Here is an 18,904-nt window from a genome sequence, read left to right as displayed (position 1 = left end):
AGAAGAATCACATAATAAAGAGAATATTTATGGGAACAAGATGAAGCAAAAAAGTAGACAAAAATGAGACAGTGCAGTGGAATGGACCTCACACAGGCCAAGATGAGAATTGAGAAGTAGACTATGTGTACATTCTGCCATGCAAAAGAGAGGAGGAGAGATGCTGCGTTTGAAGGAGGGAGAGACTAGAGAAACTGGAGAGGAAAGGCTTGTGTTTCCTCTTTTCAACAATGAAGGAGGTGAAATAAAACAAAAAAGTAAACTAGCTAGTGAAATATGAAGTTCGTGACTTTCTGAAATTTGTGTTCCTTCCTTTTATTAGGAATACATCATCTTTTATAGTCCTTTTATAGTCTTCCTCAACAACGCGATATCTTCCGGCCGCCAGACCCTAACTACCTACACCATCTAGACACGGTCCTGGGCAACTGGCTTTAGGTGGCCCTGCTGGAGCAAGAGGTTTGGGAAAGACTACCTCCAGAGGTCCCTTCCAACCTCAACCATTCTGTGATTCTGTGATTATAATTCCATGTTAGAAAGAACGTGTGTAGGATCTATGAATCTGCAGGAATAAAATGTGATTGTTTTTTGAGCCCATGTGATGAAAAGGTGGCTGGCTACTGAGGAATCTGGCCCTATTTACCTGAAGACAAAAATCAGTGGTATATTAGGTTATCTGCATTTACTAAGTATTGTGACTGCAGTAGCCCATTTCATAATATTATAGCTCAGTGTGCTAACGAATTGCACAGTAATCAGCACTGGAGTTTAGAATGACCTGAGCTGCCTTGCAAAGAGTTTGTAAATGAGTATGTGGGAGTTGCATTGACTCGGAAAATGGATATTAAGACCTTAAGTAAAAGAAGATCAGAATAGTATTTTAATATTCAGCTGCTCTGACTGACTGCTTTAGGACCTTTGCTGCAGTACTTCCTACTATTCAACCAGGGTAGAAATTATTTCAGGTAGTCAGTAGGGTATTTCAGTCCTGGTTCTCTTGTAAGTAGTATACTAATACATGCCCTGCTTTAATGGCAAATTTATTCCAAGACCGATTTGGTGTTGTGTTATTTTGTTCTTTAAATGTTTTTAAAGATGTTGAGGTTAGTTACTCTGAATTATTTTCTGTGCAGAAGTTTCTACTCTGAAATCATCTCTTGAATCTGTATGCTGGAATTGCTGCCATGCATTGAAAGTGAAACTGATCCTAGTCTAAGAATTATTGTACTTACAGACCTTTATTCAGTGATTTAGAATTTAGCTAATATAGATTTACTTGTTTTAAATTTTTCTTGTCATTGCTTTTAAAAGAGAATCTTGTGACTGTTGAATGATCTTTCCCTCTTATGATAAAATTTTAATTAGTATTTTCCATTTGCTGAATTATTTGGGAGTATTGGTAATTTCCTTTGCTTTTGAATATAACACACTAACATGCAGATTATATGAAGTTCATTGTACTGTGCCAGTTTCTAGTGTTTCTACAACTCTGCAGTGGGGCATGTGTGTGAGCAAGCATACTAACCTTGCATACTACTCATCAGCTTACATGCTTAGTTTATACATTATTTATTAGACTTATAGGAATGAAATTAAAAAAATTGAATTAATAATGTGACTTCCATGTAAAACAGAAGTCACTTATTTATATATGACAGGCAATTAGAAAAAAAAAAAAAACCAAACCACTGGTAGGTTAGTTGAGTGCATTTTTGCTTAATTTCAGGCCCGGTACAGCCTCATGAATAAATGTTTGACTCCAGGTTACTGGGTTTATGTTCAGATTAGAAATTACTATAAAGCATGCATCAGAGATGAGGTAAGATTGGTAACTTATATGCAATGGATACAGGATACTCTGAAGGTGACACAGTTATGTGGCTTCAGCAGCTCCTGCTGTTGTTTCCTCCTGCAGATCAGGAGTCTGTCAGCAACCTTCTGTTAGCAAAGCTGTAGTAGTCCAGTGGTACAGCCAGCACAAGAACCTTGCTTGAATGACCTGGGAATCACATATAGCTCCAGAACATCATGTTTTCCTTTCTCCTCTTCTCATTGCATGTTTTTTATAATGAGTGTCATTGATTAGGAAAGTCTGTGCGTGCTGAGCTCTTTGAGAAGTAGATCAAGCTTGTCTTGATCTTTGAAATGTCATCACTGAAAAGAAGTGTAAGAATATATAGAGAATGGAGTTGGGTGGGTGAGTATCATAGGGCTACTCAGTGCTGTTGAATAGCTGCACATGTAAGGACTGTTAATATGAAAAGTGGAAACAGTTAAACTTTATTGTCTGAATTTTCTGAATGTCCTTCTGTGCACTTACAGTTCCTTCAACTGTTCAAATGAAAATAAATTAAAGCTTGTTTTGCTGCATTTTGAAGTGTTCAGAAATAGAAAGGGAAAGGACTGGTAGGAGGAAACTAAGTCATATATACAGCATATTATCTGCCTTAATGCTGCAGGTTCCAACAAGCTCATAGTGACAAGGAAGACAAAAATGTTTCAGTTGGATTTTGATGCTTTTTTTTTTGTGGCTTCTGATGGAGCAAGACACTATTGCACTGCTGCAAAAAAAAGTGTTTACATTTAAGTGTTTCTCTTACTAATAGAATATAAATTTTTAAAGACGCATATGTTCCTGAGGCCTAAGCTCTACAAAAGCACTCCTCTTTCTTGAAATCCCAGTAGTTCTAAGCTGCTGGGCATTGTATAAATAATCATTTAAACACATTTGTTGATGGTTTGCCAGAATTTTGAAGAAAAGTCTTTTCTTTCAGAGGTTAGAAAGCCTTAATTCAAAATTTTAATTTAATGGAAAAATACTTCTAGTGATTATTATGTAGAAACTCATTTATTTCTTTATTTCTTTTAAAATTATTATTTTAGAAGAAAAAGGATAAAATCTATTTATATAAATATAAGTGCTTCCAAACATCTGCAGTTCAAAGTACATAATTCACAGTGACACCAAAGGTTGGTTTGTGTTTTGACTGGATGACTTTGGTATTATTTTTGTCTGCAAAGGAAAGAGTTGTGCAGCATCCAAGTGGCGCAAGATGTTTGCCTCTCCAGAAATCGTGATGAATTTGGGACAAGGGGCAGACTGTTAAAAAAAAAAAAATATTGAGGGGAGGGGGAGAGAAGGGCTGTTGAACTGAGAACACTTGCATTCCATTCGGCATCTTTGAGCTGGGAGCTACGCTGAAGCGCAGATCATTATAAACAAACTAAGAAAAGGCGAACAAAATACTAAACTAAGAGAAGAATCAGTTTAATTGGTTTTGTTTGCTTCACATGGCTGTTTCTTGTATTCACCTTTCCACAGGTGATGACTTAAAAAATATAACAGGTGAAAAAGTAGCCATGTTTCTTCATCTTTTTCATGTTTGGTGTCTAGAATAATTATCTGTACTTCAGTTGTTCATTGCAGTGAATATATGTTGACTAATTTCAAAATGTCTCTGCAATTTGTCACTTCTGCAAGTATTATGCTGTGTAGTAGTAGGATCTTGGTATCCCATAAGCTCATCTTTTAATGGTATTTGTGCATTTTCCATCAAGATACAAAATGGCATTTACTTTGCTGATGAGCATTTTGTTTAAAATGCATAAAGGAACAAATGCGTGTTGGAAAATAGTTCATCTGCCATTCAGATGGACTCCTACTTTCCCATAATTTGGAGGACATAAACCATTTTCCCAAGTTATTCAGTAGGAACTAGGTTAGCTTTATTTCTTACTACTTCAGTAATTGAGATCCTAGTTCAGCAAGGTCTTCATGCATAAAAGTCCACAGAATGTGATAGAGTACTCACTGTTTAAAGTGAAGGCCCTGATATGCAGTCAAGTAACTATGCACCAGCTGATCCATGGTAAGTGACTAAGCACTCACTTTTGATTTTTGTCTGACTTCAATAAAAATGTTACCTTGAATTTAATGACAGAATGAAGCTATTGGTGGGAGGCTGTGGTTATGTACAAGATCTGTTATTAAACTAGGGAGACCACATAAGACTGACTGGATGGGATCAGATCAGACCAAAGATCCGCCTGCCTCACTGCCCTAACCCCACTCAGCCAATAGTCTAGGATTCAGGAAGAGTACAAGAACAGGGCAAGCGCGTTGTGGTACCTCCATCTACATACTGTCCCTTTTTTCAGCAGTCTCATCAGTGGAGTCTTGTGTGTTTATGCCAATGCTTATTCTTAAGATTATAAGCATTGCGGGTTTTGACAAGGACTCGAAATGAACAAATATATTTTCATAAAATACTATCTTTTGTATGTACTAATTGGATGAGACAAATGTAATTCAGAATTCAGGAAAGAAGAATTTGCAGAAGATGGTGCAGAATTTGGCCTCATCTTAGTCCTAGTACATTTATTTCATTAGACTTTGACCCTCATATCTGTATTAACAGAGACAAATCAATTATTTTTTTTTCCTAGCATATAAATGGCATAATGTGTTGACTCTTTTTTTCCGTAGCATATTGCCATAAGTTCAGGAGGGGTTAGTTTGGATTCCTTTTAATGAAAAATGATGGAAAACATTGTATGCTATACAGTAATATTAAAAGCAAATATAGATGTAACGGGATTAAATAGCTACCAAGAATGCATTTGTAGTAAGGAAGTGTTATGGTTTTCTGTTATATTCAACTTTAGCTGTTGCTTCCTCAGCCAAGGAGTGTCACAGTACCCTTTCTCTGGGTCAAATCTGTGCTGAAATAGAAAATGAGTAATGCACCTGACATTACTATCTAGTTCAGTGAGATGAGAGCAAGGGACCCATGTAGTAAAACATTTATGTCTCTTTGAAAGCACATGAACAGTCTCATCGACCTGAGTAGAGCAGTTAAATATGCTTCTGCATGAGGCCTCTGGGAATAGGTGTTGTCTCATTTAAACAAACTGCACAGGGACCAAATGGTTGGGGGCAGGGGGTTGCTCCACTCAATGTTAATGCTTTGCTGTATTCCCTCTTTGTCCCTCCTAATGTTATTTCTCCAATAGCTTGCAGATTTTTCTTTACTTTTATGTTAATGTCTCTACCTTTTTACTTTCAGAACACCTCACTGAAGAATCATGTTAAGTAACGATCAAAAAATAACTCATCAGTCTGTGTAGACATGGCAGGCACTATAATACTGTGTTAACATGTTATAGGTATGAGTTGAAGAAGAAAATGCTGAAAAGCTGACAGCATGTTAAAGATGATTTGTTTATACAAGTGCTAAAGTTATGTTTGATATGTTAATGCAACCTCATTTTCTAGTAAAGGCCAAACACTATTAAGTGGTTATCTGCATTGATTTTTCTATCTTCTGAAATACTCATTTCATTGTAAACCATCTTTACTCCTTTTGTGTACCTGGAACTAGGACCATCTTTTAAGTGTCTCTTTCTGGGCAAGCCTCAAGGACTTAGTGATATTCTCCTGATTCACTTCTTGACCTTTCCACCAGTGTCCCCTTTAGCAGGTGCTACTTTTTGCAGTTTGTCTGGATTTTCCCTGTGGCATTCTCAACCCTCCCACCTGGACTGTCACTGAAAGGGGTCAGCACCCACTGCGGGTTGAACTGCTGCCTCTCACAAACATCCTTGTTCTGCTGAATCATGTTAGCTGATGCTCGTTAAAAAAGGCTCACCAGTAGCCTAATGGTTTGAATTAGAAGATGAGAGGGAAGAACAGGTGTACTTGCTGTCTATCCTTTCTTTACTGGCTGACTCTCTTGTTATCCTCTTGGTATGTTACCTGCTTTGCTTTTCATTTTGTGTCTTAGCTGCTTGTGATATATCCTGTGCTGGGTACAGAGGTATTTGTTTGGAAAGACTGAGTGCATTTAGAAGAGCGCAGCTGGGTTGCACTGTGGAAATATGGTTAAAGAGAGGATTGAGTGCCTGTTGCTGGGAATGGATGATGTTGTAGTGAAAACTGTACAGCTGGGCACTGATGATTGCTCAAGGAACACTTGGAGTAGGCGTAAAGAGGTTGTCACCTGAATGAGGCTAAGTAAGGCAGGAGACTTTTTGAGTGAAATACATTCAGAGAGAACAAACATGAGGGTTTGGAAGAAGAGAGGAAACCTTTTTCTGGTTGCGGGGGGTGGGGACGTGTATCTTCAGTATTGCCTCTCTGTCTACAGAACTCTGAATGCACACAGTAGACCACAAGATGAAGCTGGTTCTTGGTGGATTGTTTGTATGAAACCTTCATAAAATGACATTACCATTTTTGAGGCTTTACTATCCCTTACTTAGCAAAGCCTGGAGCATTCTGATCAAGGCATGTCTTTGACATTCATCTACACTGCTCTCATATTCCTTGATGTACTCAAAGTATGTGAGATAGAGAAGTGGTTTTCTCAATTAACAGACCGTCTTCCATAAAGTGTTAAATTCATGGGAACTTCCATTTAAGTGCATAATTAGACCTCAGATCAGATGTTTAGGCAACCTGTGTTGCACAAAATATTTTGTCTCTGACTTTAAGAGGATTCTGTTTGAAGGTTTCCCAAGTATGAATTTTCACAAGTTTGGGATAACAGGATTTAGACATTCTTATTTAAAATTAAACACTTCCTTTAGCTTTCAGCTTTCTTAAAAGGATACATCCAACATTTCCTTTTGCCAGTACTGAATTGGACGATGTCTTCTCTTTGCTGTGCTCCAAGAAGTATTTTTATATATGTTTTTAGAAGGAAATCCAGTTTCTTGCTTGCAGCTGTTGGCATTTTAGAGCCCTGGAGTGAACCAATAAAAACACATGTTCTTTTAAAGAACATCTATTTTTACTGGACCTTGCTAACAACCAATGACACAGAATTCAAAAAATTTTGGCTCAAATTAGTAGAAGGACTGCATTGTTTTAAATTCTATTTTTAAAACTTTTCTCTACAGCAAGATTACACAGAAATTTCATATGCTCTTGTGAAAAAGAGTGCTTGCTTTTAGACTGCTATTTTAATGTTTTAGAAGTAGTTCAGGTATCAAAGTGTTGTAGACTACAAAATTTTAGTAAGACATACGCTATGTTGCCGTTTAAGAGTATTGTTATAATACTTTCACAAACAAGATAATTAAAGAATTTACTTCCTAGACAGCTAGGAATAAATAAATTTTGATTGATAATTCAGAACATCTTCTGTTAATACATAGTTCCCAACATATTAAGATGCTTATGTGCAAAGGTCAAATTAGATCACCATTTCTTTCAATGATACCCTCAAAATAGATTCAAGCAGTATGCATATTGAATATGCCTAGGTTTTTTTCAGATATCAACATTCTTAGTGGAAATTAAATTAAAGATGAATTACAAAATTCTACCAAGATTGATGTGAATGTAATCATGTCAAGGTTGACTTGGTAGAGAGGTCCATCCATTTTATGTTACTTGTGTTGCATCTTTATCATACATGCTCTATATGGTGCATGATACCAGAGTCCCACTGCTGCTGTTTATTTCAGTCCTGTCTTCACAGGAGTGGAGAGCAGAATAAGATTGCACCCATGCCCTTAGTTGTGCAACCTGCCCTGTGCGTCAAGATTTTTTTCCGTATGTTCCTGTAGCTAGGTTTTGCTCTTAGCATATTTTCAGTTCTCTTTTGGAATTGGTAGAATAGCATGAATATAAATTCATGTTTTAAAGGTAGAGATTTGGGCCTTTTTAATAATATTTACTGTAAGAAACCTGTGCTGTTGTCAAATCTGGAATTCCAAAGCACTGTTTTGAAGAAGTGTGTTGGCAAAGCAGAAAAGTGAGAGACCTGCTGAACTTACATGATGTAATGTGTGAAGTGTCATAATAATGCCTGAAGTAGTAGATTGATTGTTTTAAATGGTCTTTAGATCATGCATGCTAGAGAAAAAAAGCTGCTAGAGAAAAAAATATGCAGAATCTGGGTTTAGTTCTTCAATAGTTTTATTAGCACCTTCATGTCTGCAGACACATAATTTTCATGCTGGACATGGAAAAGGAATTACAGCTGTGATTCTGTGATTTGTGATTTTTGTGTGTGTGTGAGATAAACATAGACATTAAATGTCTCAAGTCTGTAAAAATATTTGCAATCAAATGTATCTTAACATTTTTTCCATATTTCTCTCTTTTATGGGAAAGTGTCTTTTTCTCTTTTTCTTGCACTAAGAATGAAACTGTGCATTAAGGAACTTTACAACAGACACTGAGAGAATGCACTAGGCCAGAGAGATTTGCTGCCTTTAAAATAAGTAATCCTATTAGAAATGAGCCCAGATTTCTAACAAAAGTCATGAAATACAACAACAGATATGTGAATTGAATTTTTTAATAGTACTGTTGGGCACCTAAAATTATTTAAAACTCATTCAAGTATAGGATTGAATAATTCTGTTTTATATACTGTGCTGGATACCTGATGTGCAGTACATTGTTAAGGACTTATTTGTGTTTTAAGAAGTGTATGTATTGGTATGTCTTTAAAATTTCTATCTTGAGATTGTTTAGTACTCCTTATTCTACTTAGACCTCAGTTATAACTTTTATACAGCTGTCTGTTTCACAGTTTTCTTTTTTTAGCGTTGACATGAGACATGCTTCTTTGTCCCACGTACTGAATTGCTCAGGAATAGGTTGTATACACTTGATGGGAAGCTCAGTTCTGTGTCTTCCACAATCACTAAGACAGCACAAGAGTCTGATGTTGCCAGATCTTTCATTTGAGACAGCAATGCTTACATAGGCATTATATCATGATTCTCATGCTTTTCTTACTAGTGTTTTCAGAAAGTATTTATTAAAATACTTTTTATCAATTAATTCTTTTGTTCCAACAGAGTCTATCAGCTTTGGGTTTTGGTGGTGATATCCAAACTACTTGCTTGTAATATACTGTTTTAAAATGTTCCTGCTAATACTATGGTTTTCCCTAGTTTTAACAGTTGTTCCTGTCTTCCTGGTACTTTGTCTGTTTTGGTTTGCTTTTTTTTGTTAAACATTGATTTTTTTCATAAGATAATGAACTGTCTGCTGACAGCTAATTACTCCTTCAAACCAAGGTAACTGGGCAGGACCTCTTATGGTTACCATAAAAACCAGTGAAATATAATTTAGCTCACAACTTGCAGATCTTTAATGTGTGAAATAGATGTTCAGGTAACAGCAGTAAGTATATGTGTGTATGCACACAGTAGCAATTGTTAAATTTTTCATTCTTTTTTATTAAGTTAAATATTTAAACAAAACAATCTTAAAACTTCTTTCTTTCAAGATGTGGTGTGTGGGAATTAGAGTAATCTCTTAGTGTGAAAAATACATGTATAAAAATTACATGTATAATAAAAGGCTGGGTCCTGGATTTGGGAGGAGGGTCTTTCATTTGCTTGCTTTTCTAAAAGCACGTATTGCTTCCTTTATATCCACTTACTTAATACATAAAAGCCAAAATCTAGCCTTATATTGGCATAACCAGGAGCAGAAATTCAAACTGACATTTTTAAGACTTTTTAAAACATTCCACAAAATGTCTTTATCTGATACTAGACTTAGATTTTTTTGGCATACAGTTGGACCAGGAAGAAACTGAATAATGATGCACATTTAAAAAATGTAGCTCTAGTACTGGTCTGGGATTGTAACTTGCTTTTGTCTGATGCATTCACTACTGCAGAAATGGTGATGGGGTTATTTACGTTAATTCATTTGGCTTGTTGAAAAAAATGTGCCCACACTCCTCTACTTAATGGGATTCTTCCCTCGTTGCAGTGCAAACGGCTGGAGCAGGAGCTTCATCATCTGAAAGAGCAGAACCAGACTTCAGCAAACAACACGAGACATCTGACTGCTGAAAACAATCAAGAACGTGCTCTGAAGGTAAATCTCCATTTCTTCTTGCAGGCAAATTAAGGTTGTAAGCCCCTGGTGCCAGCTTTCTGGGCTGCATATATCAGTTGTGTACATTTCGGCAGAAGTGAGCTATGGTGTTTGCCAACAACCCCTTCTTTAAACACAGATACAGCACCCTTCTGTTACGGTTTTATTTTATTTTGTGTATGAAAACAACAAGAAAAAAAGCACCCTTATCCTCCAAATTATTGGGCTGGTAATTAACGCTAAATTCTTGGGGTCCATCCTTGCAGTATTACATTTTATAACATGAAGAAAACTGCAACTATTTGCCTCATGGTACCTTTGCAAAACTAATATTTTAAAGCATGGCTGTTTGATCTGCTCACAGCGGTGTGTACTATATTAATAACATTGTTGACCTATACTACTAGTGACCACATAGTTGATACTACTATTTGCAAAAGGGTAGCTAGTTGGAATTGGGAGGAGGAATAATAAGTCTTGTCAATAAGAATAAAAATGAGCAGAGAGGCGGGAGAGGGTCAGAGAAAGGACAGTGTAAAGTGACAGGTTATTGCTGCTTTGAGAAGAGGAAATTGTAAAGTCAGTGGAATTGATAGCTACATAACCAGCAATCTCACCGCTAGCCCTAGTAAGAGACTACACCAGGTAAGATGTGCAAGCATTGTGCACACTTATTCAGCCACTATATTCTTAAAAATCTCTTTTATGTGTAGTGGAGAGAATATAGATACAGAAGTTACCCTGCTGATACTGTGTTGTCATTTTAAAACTGTGTTTGATTTAGGCAGTAAGATCCAAATGTATCTCATTGTGTAGGCAGATTTTCTTCTCCCTCCTTTTTCCTTTTATAATCAGGAAACATCATTATTCATGCAACAACTTGACCAATGCAAAGTATAGGAATAAAGGTAAATCCTTGTGTAGTTTGACATTTCTCAGTAAAAAAAAAGTGTGATGAGTAAAACAGAGAGAGACTGTGTGCCACACAAATTCTGTATGTTCCATGGGTTTATAACTGTCATCAGAATCTGTGGTGAATATTAACAAAATCAGGTGTGCAATACTGAAAGCAATCCATCCTCAGATGACTAGAAATAGAGATTGTAAACATTCAGGGCTGTTTCTTACCACAATTATAGTATTGTTTTGAATCTGGTATCACTAAAAGTTAGTGCTTGCCGAGCATGCTACTTATTGAACATAGTATTGTGTTTCATTAATTGCATGCTGACTTGTTTTTTCTGTGTCATTGAAAATATTATGCACAGTCTTTCTGTTAGAAAACAGAAATGTTTTATTGAAACTACACTTTATACATTTAATATTTCCTGACATAATGCTTACAGAATAATTATATTTTCAGAGCAAGAAGTGACTTAATAGTTCAGAGTGTTACTAGGATTTCATTCTAAGCCTGATATTGCTCTCCCAGCACCTAATCTTTAAAGAATTTAATTTCTGGCTGTCACAGGCATTTTTTGATTTTTCTAAGTTAGAGGTTAATTGGTCGTAGTCTTTTAGAGATGAGAGTCTGGGGAGGAAAAAAGGAATGCTTTTCAGTTTTTAGTAAAGTTGAACTTTTTTTAATGTTGTACCTCTGTAGAGTTTGTCTCCGTTCATATTACTGTGGCCTACGGTGAGGACAGGGCCTACAGTGAGGAAAGTGGAGTACTTTTTAAAAGGCCGATGGGTCAAGTTGAATTCTTGACCTTGAAATCTTTAAAATACCCCTATAAAATATTGGCAATAGTAGTTAGCTCTGATATAAGGCATATGAACACTCATCCTGACCTAAGCACTCATGTAAATGAAAAGCTTATCACCCCTTTTTGGTGTAGCTACAGCCTAGAAAATACGGAAGGGCTGGTAGGGATGAAAGTCCTGTCAGCAACTTCTTTAGAAGTGCGTTTGGCTGGTGCTCTGGGCCTGGCAGCGGCTGGCTGGGGCGCTCCTGCTGCCATCGGCGACAGAGCTCCCTGCCGGCAAAATATCCAGCCGGAGCCCCCTGACAGGTAACAACACGCGGTGGGGTCTTGGCACACACATCCCCTCTGAAACCCTCTTGTATGCACTCAGTAGCTATCATTAAGCGCTACATGCAGAGTGCATGTACAGGCACAAGAATCCCCTCCTGCCTCCTCTCTGCTGCAGATCACCCTCTGGTCTCTGACCATTTTCAGAGAAATAGAACAGGCCGTTTGTCTCTGTGGGGCAGTGTTAAATATTAACACAACTATTTTTCTTTTCACCATGATCCAGAGACCTGCATTTACTTTAACCACCTCCGTGTGCAAACTGGGAACTGCGCTTTGCACTATTAATTCAGATGTAGACACCTGTCCTGCAGAAGGAGTCCAGATATTCATCGTCTATCCAGGACAGTTTCTGTTAAGAAATTTAAAAAAAAAAAAATCTTAAATTTTCCCTACTCTCTCAATTAATGTTGTCTGATTCAGTTTGGCAAAAGATGTATTCTGGTGATAGGTGGCAGATGAGGAATTCAATCTGCTTTAGATTTTCTTTGGGGAGTAACGGAAGTGTAAACATCAGATGTGGTGCAAGGATACTTGCAATCTTAAGTGGATAAAAATACAGTAATCAGGATCAACTAGATTAAGGATGGCATAACAGTTTGTGATAAAAGATGAGATCATTACCTCTGTGGGGTCCTGAAATACACTTAACAACAAAACCCAACAGCTATTGTTTCTTTCTTACTTTTTAAAAATCATCTCACAATAGTGAATTGCTCAAAAGCAAAAAAGTGTAAGACCAATCCACAAGAAACCTATTTCATTCCACTGATGGCATGGTCTAATAGGTAAGATAAGCTGCAAGCTTTCAGATTTCTTTTTAGTTATACTAGCTCACAGGCCTACTGCCACCCTTCTTTGAGGCATTAGCAGCCTGAAGACTCCTATGTGAGGCAAAGCAGCAGAGAGACAGATTGTGACTGGGGGAGAGGTGTGGTGGCAGTAAATTGGCCAGATCCAGGATGTGGAAATCACAAAGATGATGTAAGAACTCTTGCATACTTTGGGTTTTACACTTTTAGATCCCATGTCACACCTGAGGATCATGTGACAAATAAAACATATGACACGTAAGGCGTGCTGTATAGACCTGTACTGTGCCATTTCATCTTATTGTACAATATAACATCTGCACGTTTTTGGTAAGATAGCTCTTCTTAACTAATCCCTGTCATACATGTTAGTAGTACATGATCTAAAATTTCCATATTTAATGTATTTATTGCATAGAACATTCCTTATCATGATGTGGGCCATTCAGTCCCACAATGCCAAACTGGTACTCCTAATTTTTATAATATTCTTATTGGTTATAGAGGATTGTATTAATTGAACAAAAAGGCCAATTTCAAATCTTCCCTCCAGGCAATGCCCACAACTGCACAGAGGTCATTCAGAGAAGCGTGTGGGCCCCTATTTCCATAGTTAAAGTAAAATAATCCTCTTCTTTTCAAAACCATTTTTAAAAATCTCTTATAATATTTCAGATTGAATTATAGCTAAATCTTTTAGGGATAATTGCTTCCTAAGGGCCTATACATTTGCACTCTTAGTACATTTTCATAAAATAAGATCTGCAGTGCTTTGCAGTTCTAATGTGTCAGGGTCTATACGTAATATTATTCATTTGTGCTTGGCCTTCATAATTAACATTTGGTCTCTACTGATTCTGATAAATGTATTCCCACAATACATTGAAATAGCTGATTCAGTTAAACATAGAAAAGTTGAAGAATTGCTATTTTTTCATTAATATCCAAATCTTGTTGTGGTTCATTTTATTGTTGTTAGCTTTGTGGTGTGTAGTTTTGAAATGCAGAATTTTAAGTAATACATTTTCCTAAAGAAAAATAAAGATTTTGCCAGTGTGAATGTCCTGTTTACGCAGTTGAAGAAGAATAGGAAATAAGTCTTGTGAAACAAATAAGTTAATGTGAAAATTAATGGAAAATGTTTAACTGGATTTGAATGAAACATAGGGAGAGGTGACTTTTTTTCCACAGGCCTGATTCATTTTGTAATTTCTAATTAGGTGGTACATTCTTCTTAAAGCAGCTATTAATCTGCTTTAAAGACCAGAGTGACATACTAATTTTACTGCCAAGCCATACTCTGAAAATAGAGAGGAGACCTGTCTCATGATGATACAAAAATCAAGTGCCCTTTAGTGACTAAATGAGTTTATTCCATCCAAGTATGATGTCATTAGAACTTGTAAAGGTTATTAATCTCTTTCAGAGCTGTTAAGATGTTAATCTTTGGTTATGATTGCTTGTTTTGTTATGTTTTTCTGACTAACCAGTCTTTTTAGTTGTGATTTTCTGTAGAATTCATCCTACACGCTTCCATGGTTTTATTAAGAATATCATAAATTCAGAGTCAGAGACAAGAAAGTGACCTGAAGGGGCTGTCAGAAATTCATTTACAGTAGTGTCATAAAGCAATTGCATCTGATGTCATCTGCTTTCTGCTGACACATAAGAACTGTGTAAAGGACAGGAAATCCACCATGTATAGCAGTTTGATGGTTGTTCCAGTGACGATGCCTGTGAAAAAGCCACTCTAGAAGACTTAAATTAAGTACTCCCTGATGCCTGTCATAAATCGTATTAAGGTCTGTTTTGATTCCCAGAATTTCCCAGATTCTTAGAGTAGAAACCATTTTTGACAATGCCAACCACAAAAACAAATCCAGCTGACTAGTCAATGTATCATCCATGAAGAGCATGATCCCAGGAGAATCTGATGTCATAAAAGCTTAAAAAAAATTAAGAAAAGATTTAACATGAAGTTTAAAATGTTTGGTGCTGTTGAAAAGCATGGACTATTCGTACTAATTAGGGATATAATGTTGACTGTGTAATAAAGTGCTTCTTTCAGAAGATAGTAACTGTGGCCCTTATCTGCAAAACCTAAGTAATTATAACAATGTTTTTATGTTAGAGCTTCAGAGCTGAAGTTTCAGAGCTTCATTTTTAATGAGTTTAGAGCTGGTTTATGGCTATAAAGCCTCTGATTTGTTTCTGACAGAGCCACACGTTTTTGAAATGCTCTGTAATCCAGGGAAACGTGCCTGAAGCAGTGGTGGGAAACTGAGAGATTCCAATCTCATTTCTTCTATTCAAATTCCAGTTCAGCATACAATTTTACATTTTAATATAGTTATTAATTGCATCCTAGAAAACTTTCAGAGAAAAGCCTTTCAATACTTTCATAATCATTTTACATGAGGCAACAGAGATCAGTATTAGAAACCTAGAACATAAGTTTTGAATGTGGTAAGGCCCAGCCACATCCAGAAGATGACTCTGCCAACTTCAGCCATTTCAACTGCAGTGCTGGGTGAGTGATAGAAACCGGCTGCTGATTACCAGTATTTTATAGCTAACAGATGAATAGCTGCATTGTCCACTGGTGAAGTGGGTGTTACACCTTTCTCCAGTTTCTAGCTACAAAGTAACTAGACATTACTCTGCAATGAGTTTAAAACTTGCTATTGATCTTCTTGTTGGTATGGTGTTATTGTTTGGTAAAAGATGCTTTAAAATATTGTTCTTTCTTCAGAGTGGTTGGGGTTTTTTTAATGAAGCAACTCATCGATATTCATATGTTGGACAATCCACCTGTTTCTCTCACATTTTGCTATGAATTCCTCTGGCCAGTATGCACTGTTCCCTCTGTATCTAACAGGATATTAACCTGCGAAAGCTCAGCTTGAGATCTCACTCTGTGGAGTTAACTGTAAAGCAGTCATGCTTTTCATTTTGGATGTCATGTGCTGCTGCCTATAAAAGGGATTGCTATCACATTTGCAAATGAATTTATAGGTATGTTTGAAGACTGGGATGCCAGCTTCACATTGGAAGGAGAAGGGGAGGAGAAGTAGATTGCAGATCCACTGCTCAGTATGAGGAGTTACACTGTGCCCTTGCATTTACTTATGATCCATATCTATCTTTCTGAAACTACAGGAACGTTTCAGGAGCAATGGAAATAGTTAACAGGCTTCTTGGAGGATATCTCCAGCAAATGATATGTTACAACTAATCCTGAAAGGTTCTTCATGCTATTCTTCCAATAACTTACATGAGGATAAAATACTAGAGGATTTATCAAAGTAAGCTGCAATCTCTAACTTTGTACAAAGGCCATTTCATTAGTTCAGTTTCTTCTAAGAAAGTCACTGCTTCTCTTCTTCTGTTTTTAGAAGAGTTGTCCAGTTCAGGTTGTAGAAAGCCACAATGAGTTCATTTCACTCTCCAGTAGCTACTCTAAAGCAGCATTGAAGTGCCTGGGCAATGTGAAAGACAAATTTGCTACCCTGTCAGTAAAACTTGTTATAAAGCACATGAGATCACCATTAATTTTTAGAGTGGAAGTTTGCTGAAGTTTGAATGCTTGAATTGCTTTTAAGTACATAGTGGAGGTGGAAATAAAAGACCTGGTAAAACTTGGAACATGCTGCTGACAATCTGGATATGGATAAGAATGCACAAACATTTTTCTTCAGTTGCTGCTTCCTAGACACTTTCTCAGACAGAGTAGATACAGTTGCAATCTTAATTGCATTGAACAGAGCTTTTGCTTGTGCTGCACCCAAAAACAGTTAATCACAAGGTCTTAAAGGGTGTCACTAAGGTTAGACCCAAGTCTGTTCAGCTTTTATCCATGCTAGAAGTAAGATCAGTCACTTTACGGCTGGTGTTATTAAATAGTACTGTACAGTATTAAGTACTACTGTATCAGAGGATATCATTGTAAGTCGGTGCATCATGGCATAAATGAACACTCAAATGAGGCCATGTACAACTCCTGCAGAAATAATTCTGTCGATGTTCCACTTCAATATTAATTTTCTGCATTCCTTTCTGCCTAAGTTGCAGTGTCTCCAAAAGCTATTGCTACAGACTTCTGACAACCCACCCAGTTATCTGTGTGTATGGAGAGGGAGAAAATAACTCGTTTAATCCTACAGTGACCAACATTCCTCCTCAATCCCAGTGGAAAAAATGTGAACACTGGTTGAGTGGTCTTTAAAGCAGACATTTGAAATTTCCTTAGACCCAATTGTTCCTTTGAGCCAGATGTCATAACCTGATCCTCTGGTCAGTTCAGGTCCAGAGATCCTCAGCCAGGGATTTCTCCTTCATCTGCTGTCATATATTTAGGAGTGTAATAGTTTGCTTAAGTGTATCCCCTAGAGGTGGGAAGTGACTAATTTAGCACATATATTTGATCACGAGTCAAAAAGGTAAGTTCAGAAATTTGAATTACAAGTATCACTTTCAGTGGCCAGTTTTGTTAATTGGTGTTTGTAGCTATCCAGACTGGAAGGCTTTATTTAGTTATGCAGATCTAGACAGAATAGTTGTTCACAAGTGACAACTACGTTCTTAGTGACGGTCTCCTCCCATCTAGTAATTAATATTTTAGCACTGATAGGCATTTGTATTCATTGACCAAAAATATCTTAATGTGTATAGGGAGTTGAAAGTTAAAATAATTGTTTTAATGTGCCATAAGCAAATAGTACAATGTTTTCCCCTGATGGAAAACATGGGACATAAATTATGAGATGAGACACTTGCCCTTCACTGAGAGTGAAGTTGTGCAGAGTCTCTTTAGAAACACAGGCTTCCAGAGTCTGATAAATCTGATTCATATGAAACATCTACCTGGGAGTTAGAAGTGAAATGATGTTTGGTAACATTAGTACTTGCATGATTTTCAGTGGTCAGCTTGTGTTGTCATTAAGTGACTGTGTGTATAGGCGGCAGGGCTGTTTGTACTGTTCTTGGTTCACTAAGACATCACTGTGGGCCAGAATTTTGAACTCGTTCAAGCCTTGGGTCCTTTTAAAATTGAAGGAAACAAAGAGATGTACCCAAGTTCTCGTCTTTGCTTCCTCAGTTGCACTGGCCATTCCACCTTCCTGTATCTGTAAGGCTGTCCCTTTGCTGACAGCACTGTCTGGCACAGCAGCCCTGTGTGTACAGTGTTCTCTGCACAGCAGCTACTCGGGATTTCTTGGACTCTGTTCAAATGAAAGAAGACCAAGCAGTGGTGCTTGTTACTTACTGCGACCTCAAGTCTTTCAGAATTGTCTCAAAGCAAAGTGATATATGGATAAGAGTGAACATTTATTGGCAGAACATTTGTCCAGAAAATGATCCTGAGAAGAGTTGTATCTGTCTAATTAATTATGCCTGTCTAGATCACTGTATGTCTTACGGAATTTTAGCATGCTTCGTATTGCCTGTAAACAGCTGCACAAGAATGCACTGAGTGTTTCTTGATAGACTGAGCAAACAGCATCTTGGCTAAAAGAGTTTGTTCACCTTGCCCGAGAAGTATAAGTCTTCCTTCTCCCCTGTTAACAGATGCTGAACGTCTCTTAACCAAAGCAGATATATTTATTGAACTTTGATTCAGTTCTAAGCATTAAGGAATTCATTACTTATTCACACTTTGTGTTTGATGTCAGCTTTCATCTTCTCCACTAAAAATTCCTTGGAGGTCTCTTGCTTTTTATTTGACAGCCTTCAAATCTCTCTTGGCACCAGATTACTCTTGACAATCTTAAACGTCAACAAACTGTTTGTATACACCATAAATGTCCCTTTGTCATTGGGGATGATGTGGTCATTCAAACCTTTTGGCTGAGTCTTTTATTTTTTGGTTTCCATTTCATAGGTGGAGATTGTCTTCCCATGAAGTCAGTCGGTGTTACTACTTCCAATTAGCAGAAGTATTATTTCTGATGAATGCAGCAGGTTCTTGGAATGCAATATTTTGGTTTCAGTTTATTCTAAATCTGGATTATCAGTCTCACGGTCATCTAGGCTGCTTCCACATCCTCGCTTTTGGTATGCAAAGAATCATCTCTTTGATGGTAATAGGCTTCTGTGACCATGAACTTCCTGTTGACAAGGCCCTCTCATCCATGTTTTTCATTTAACCATTCTGTAATTGTGCATCTGCACATATTATATTAACTTAGCATTTTATAAATACTTTG

General features: G+C 37.0%; 1 protein-coding gene across 2 annotated transcripts in view; it reads left to right on the top strand.

Moving 5' to 3' along the window:
- The window catches only part of MIPOL1 (mirror-image polydactyly 1), a 199,332-nt gene that overhangs the window by 89,859 nt on the left and 90,569 nt on the right, over nucleotides 1-18,904 (top strand). For both annotated transcript variants that reach the window (XM_069783941.1, XM_069783940.1), the window contains exon 11: nucleotides 9,746-9,853. In XM_069783941.1, coding sequence (XP_069640042.1) covers nucleotides 9,746-9,853 — 108 coding nt within the window. The remainder of the gene's footprint in view (nucleotides 1-9,745; nucleotides 9,854-18,904) is intronic.

Source organism: Haliaeetus albicilla, chromosome 5 (genome assembly GCF_947461875.1).
Source record: "Haliaeetus albicilla chromosome 5, bHalAlb1.1, whole genome shotgun sequence".
NCBI lineage: Eukaryota > Metazoa > Chordata > Aves > Accipitriformes > Accipitridae > Haliaeetus > Haliaeetus albicilla.
The sequence above is the reverse complement of the archived record's forward strand: the minus strand, read 5'-3'. Positions and strand labels throughout refer to the sequence as shown.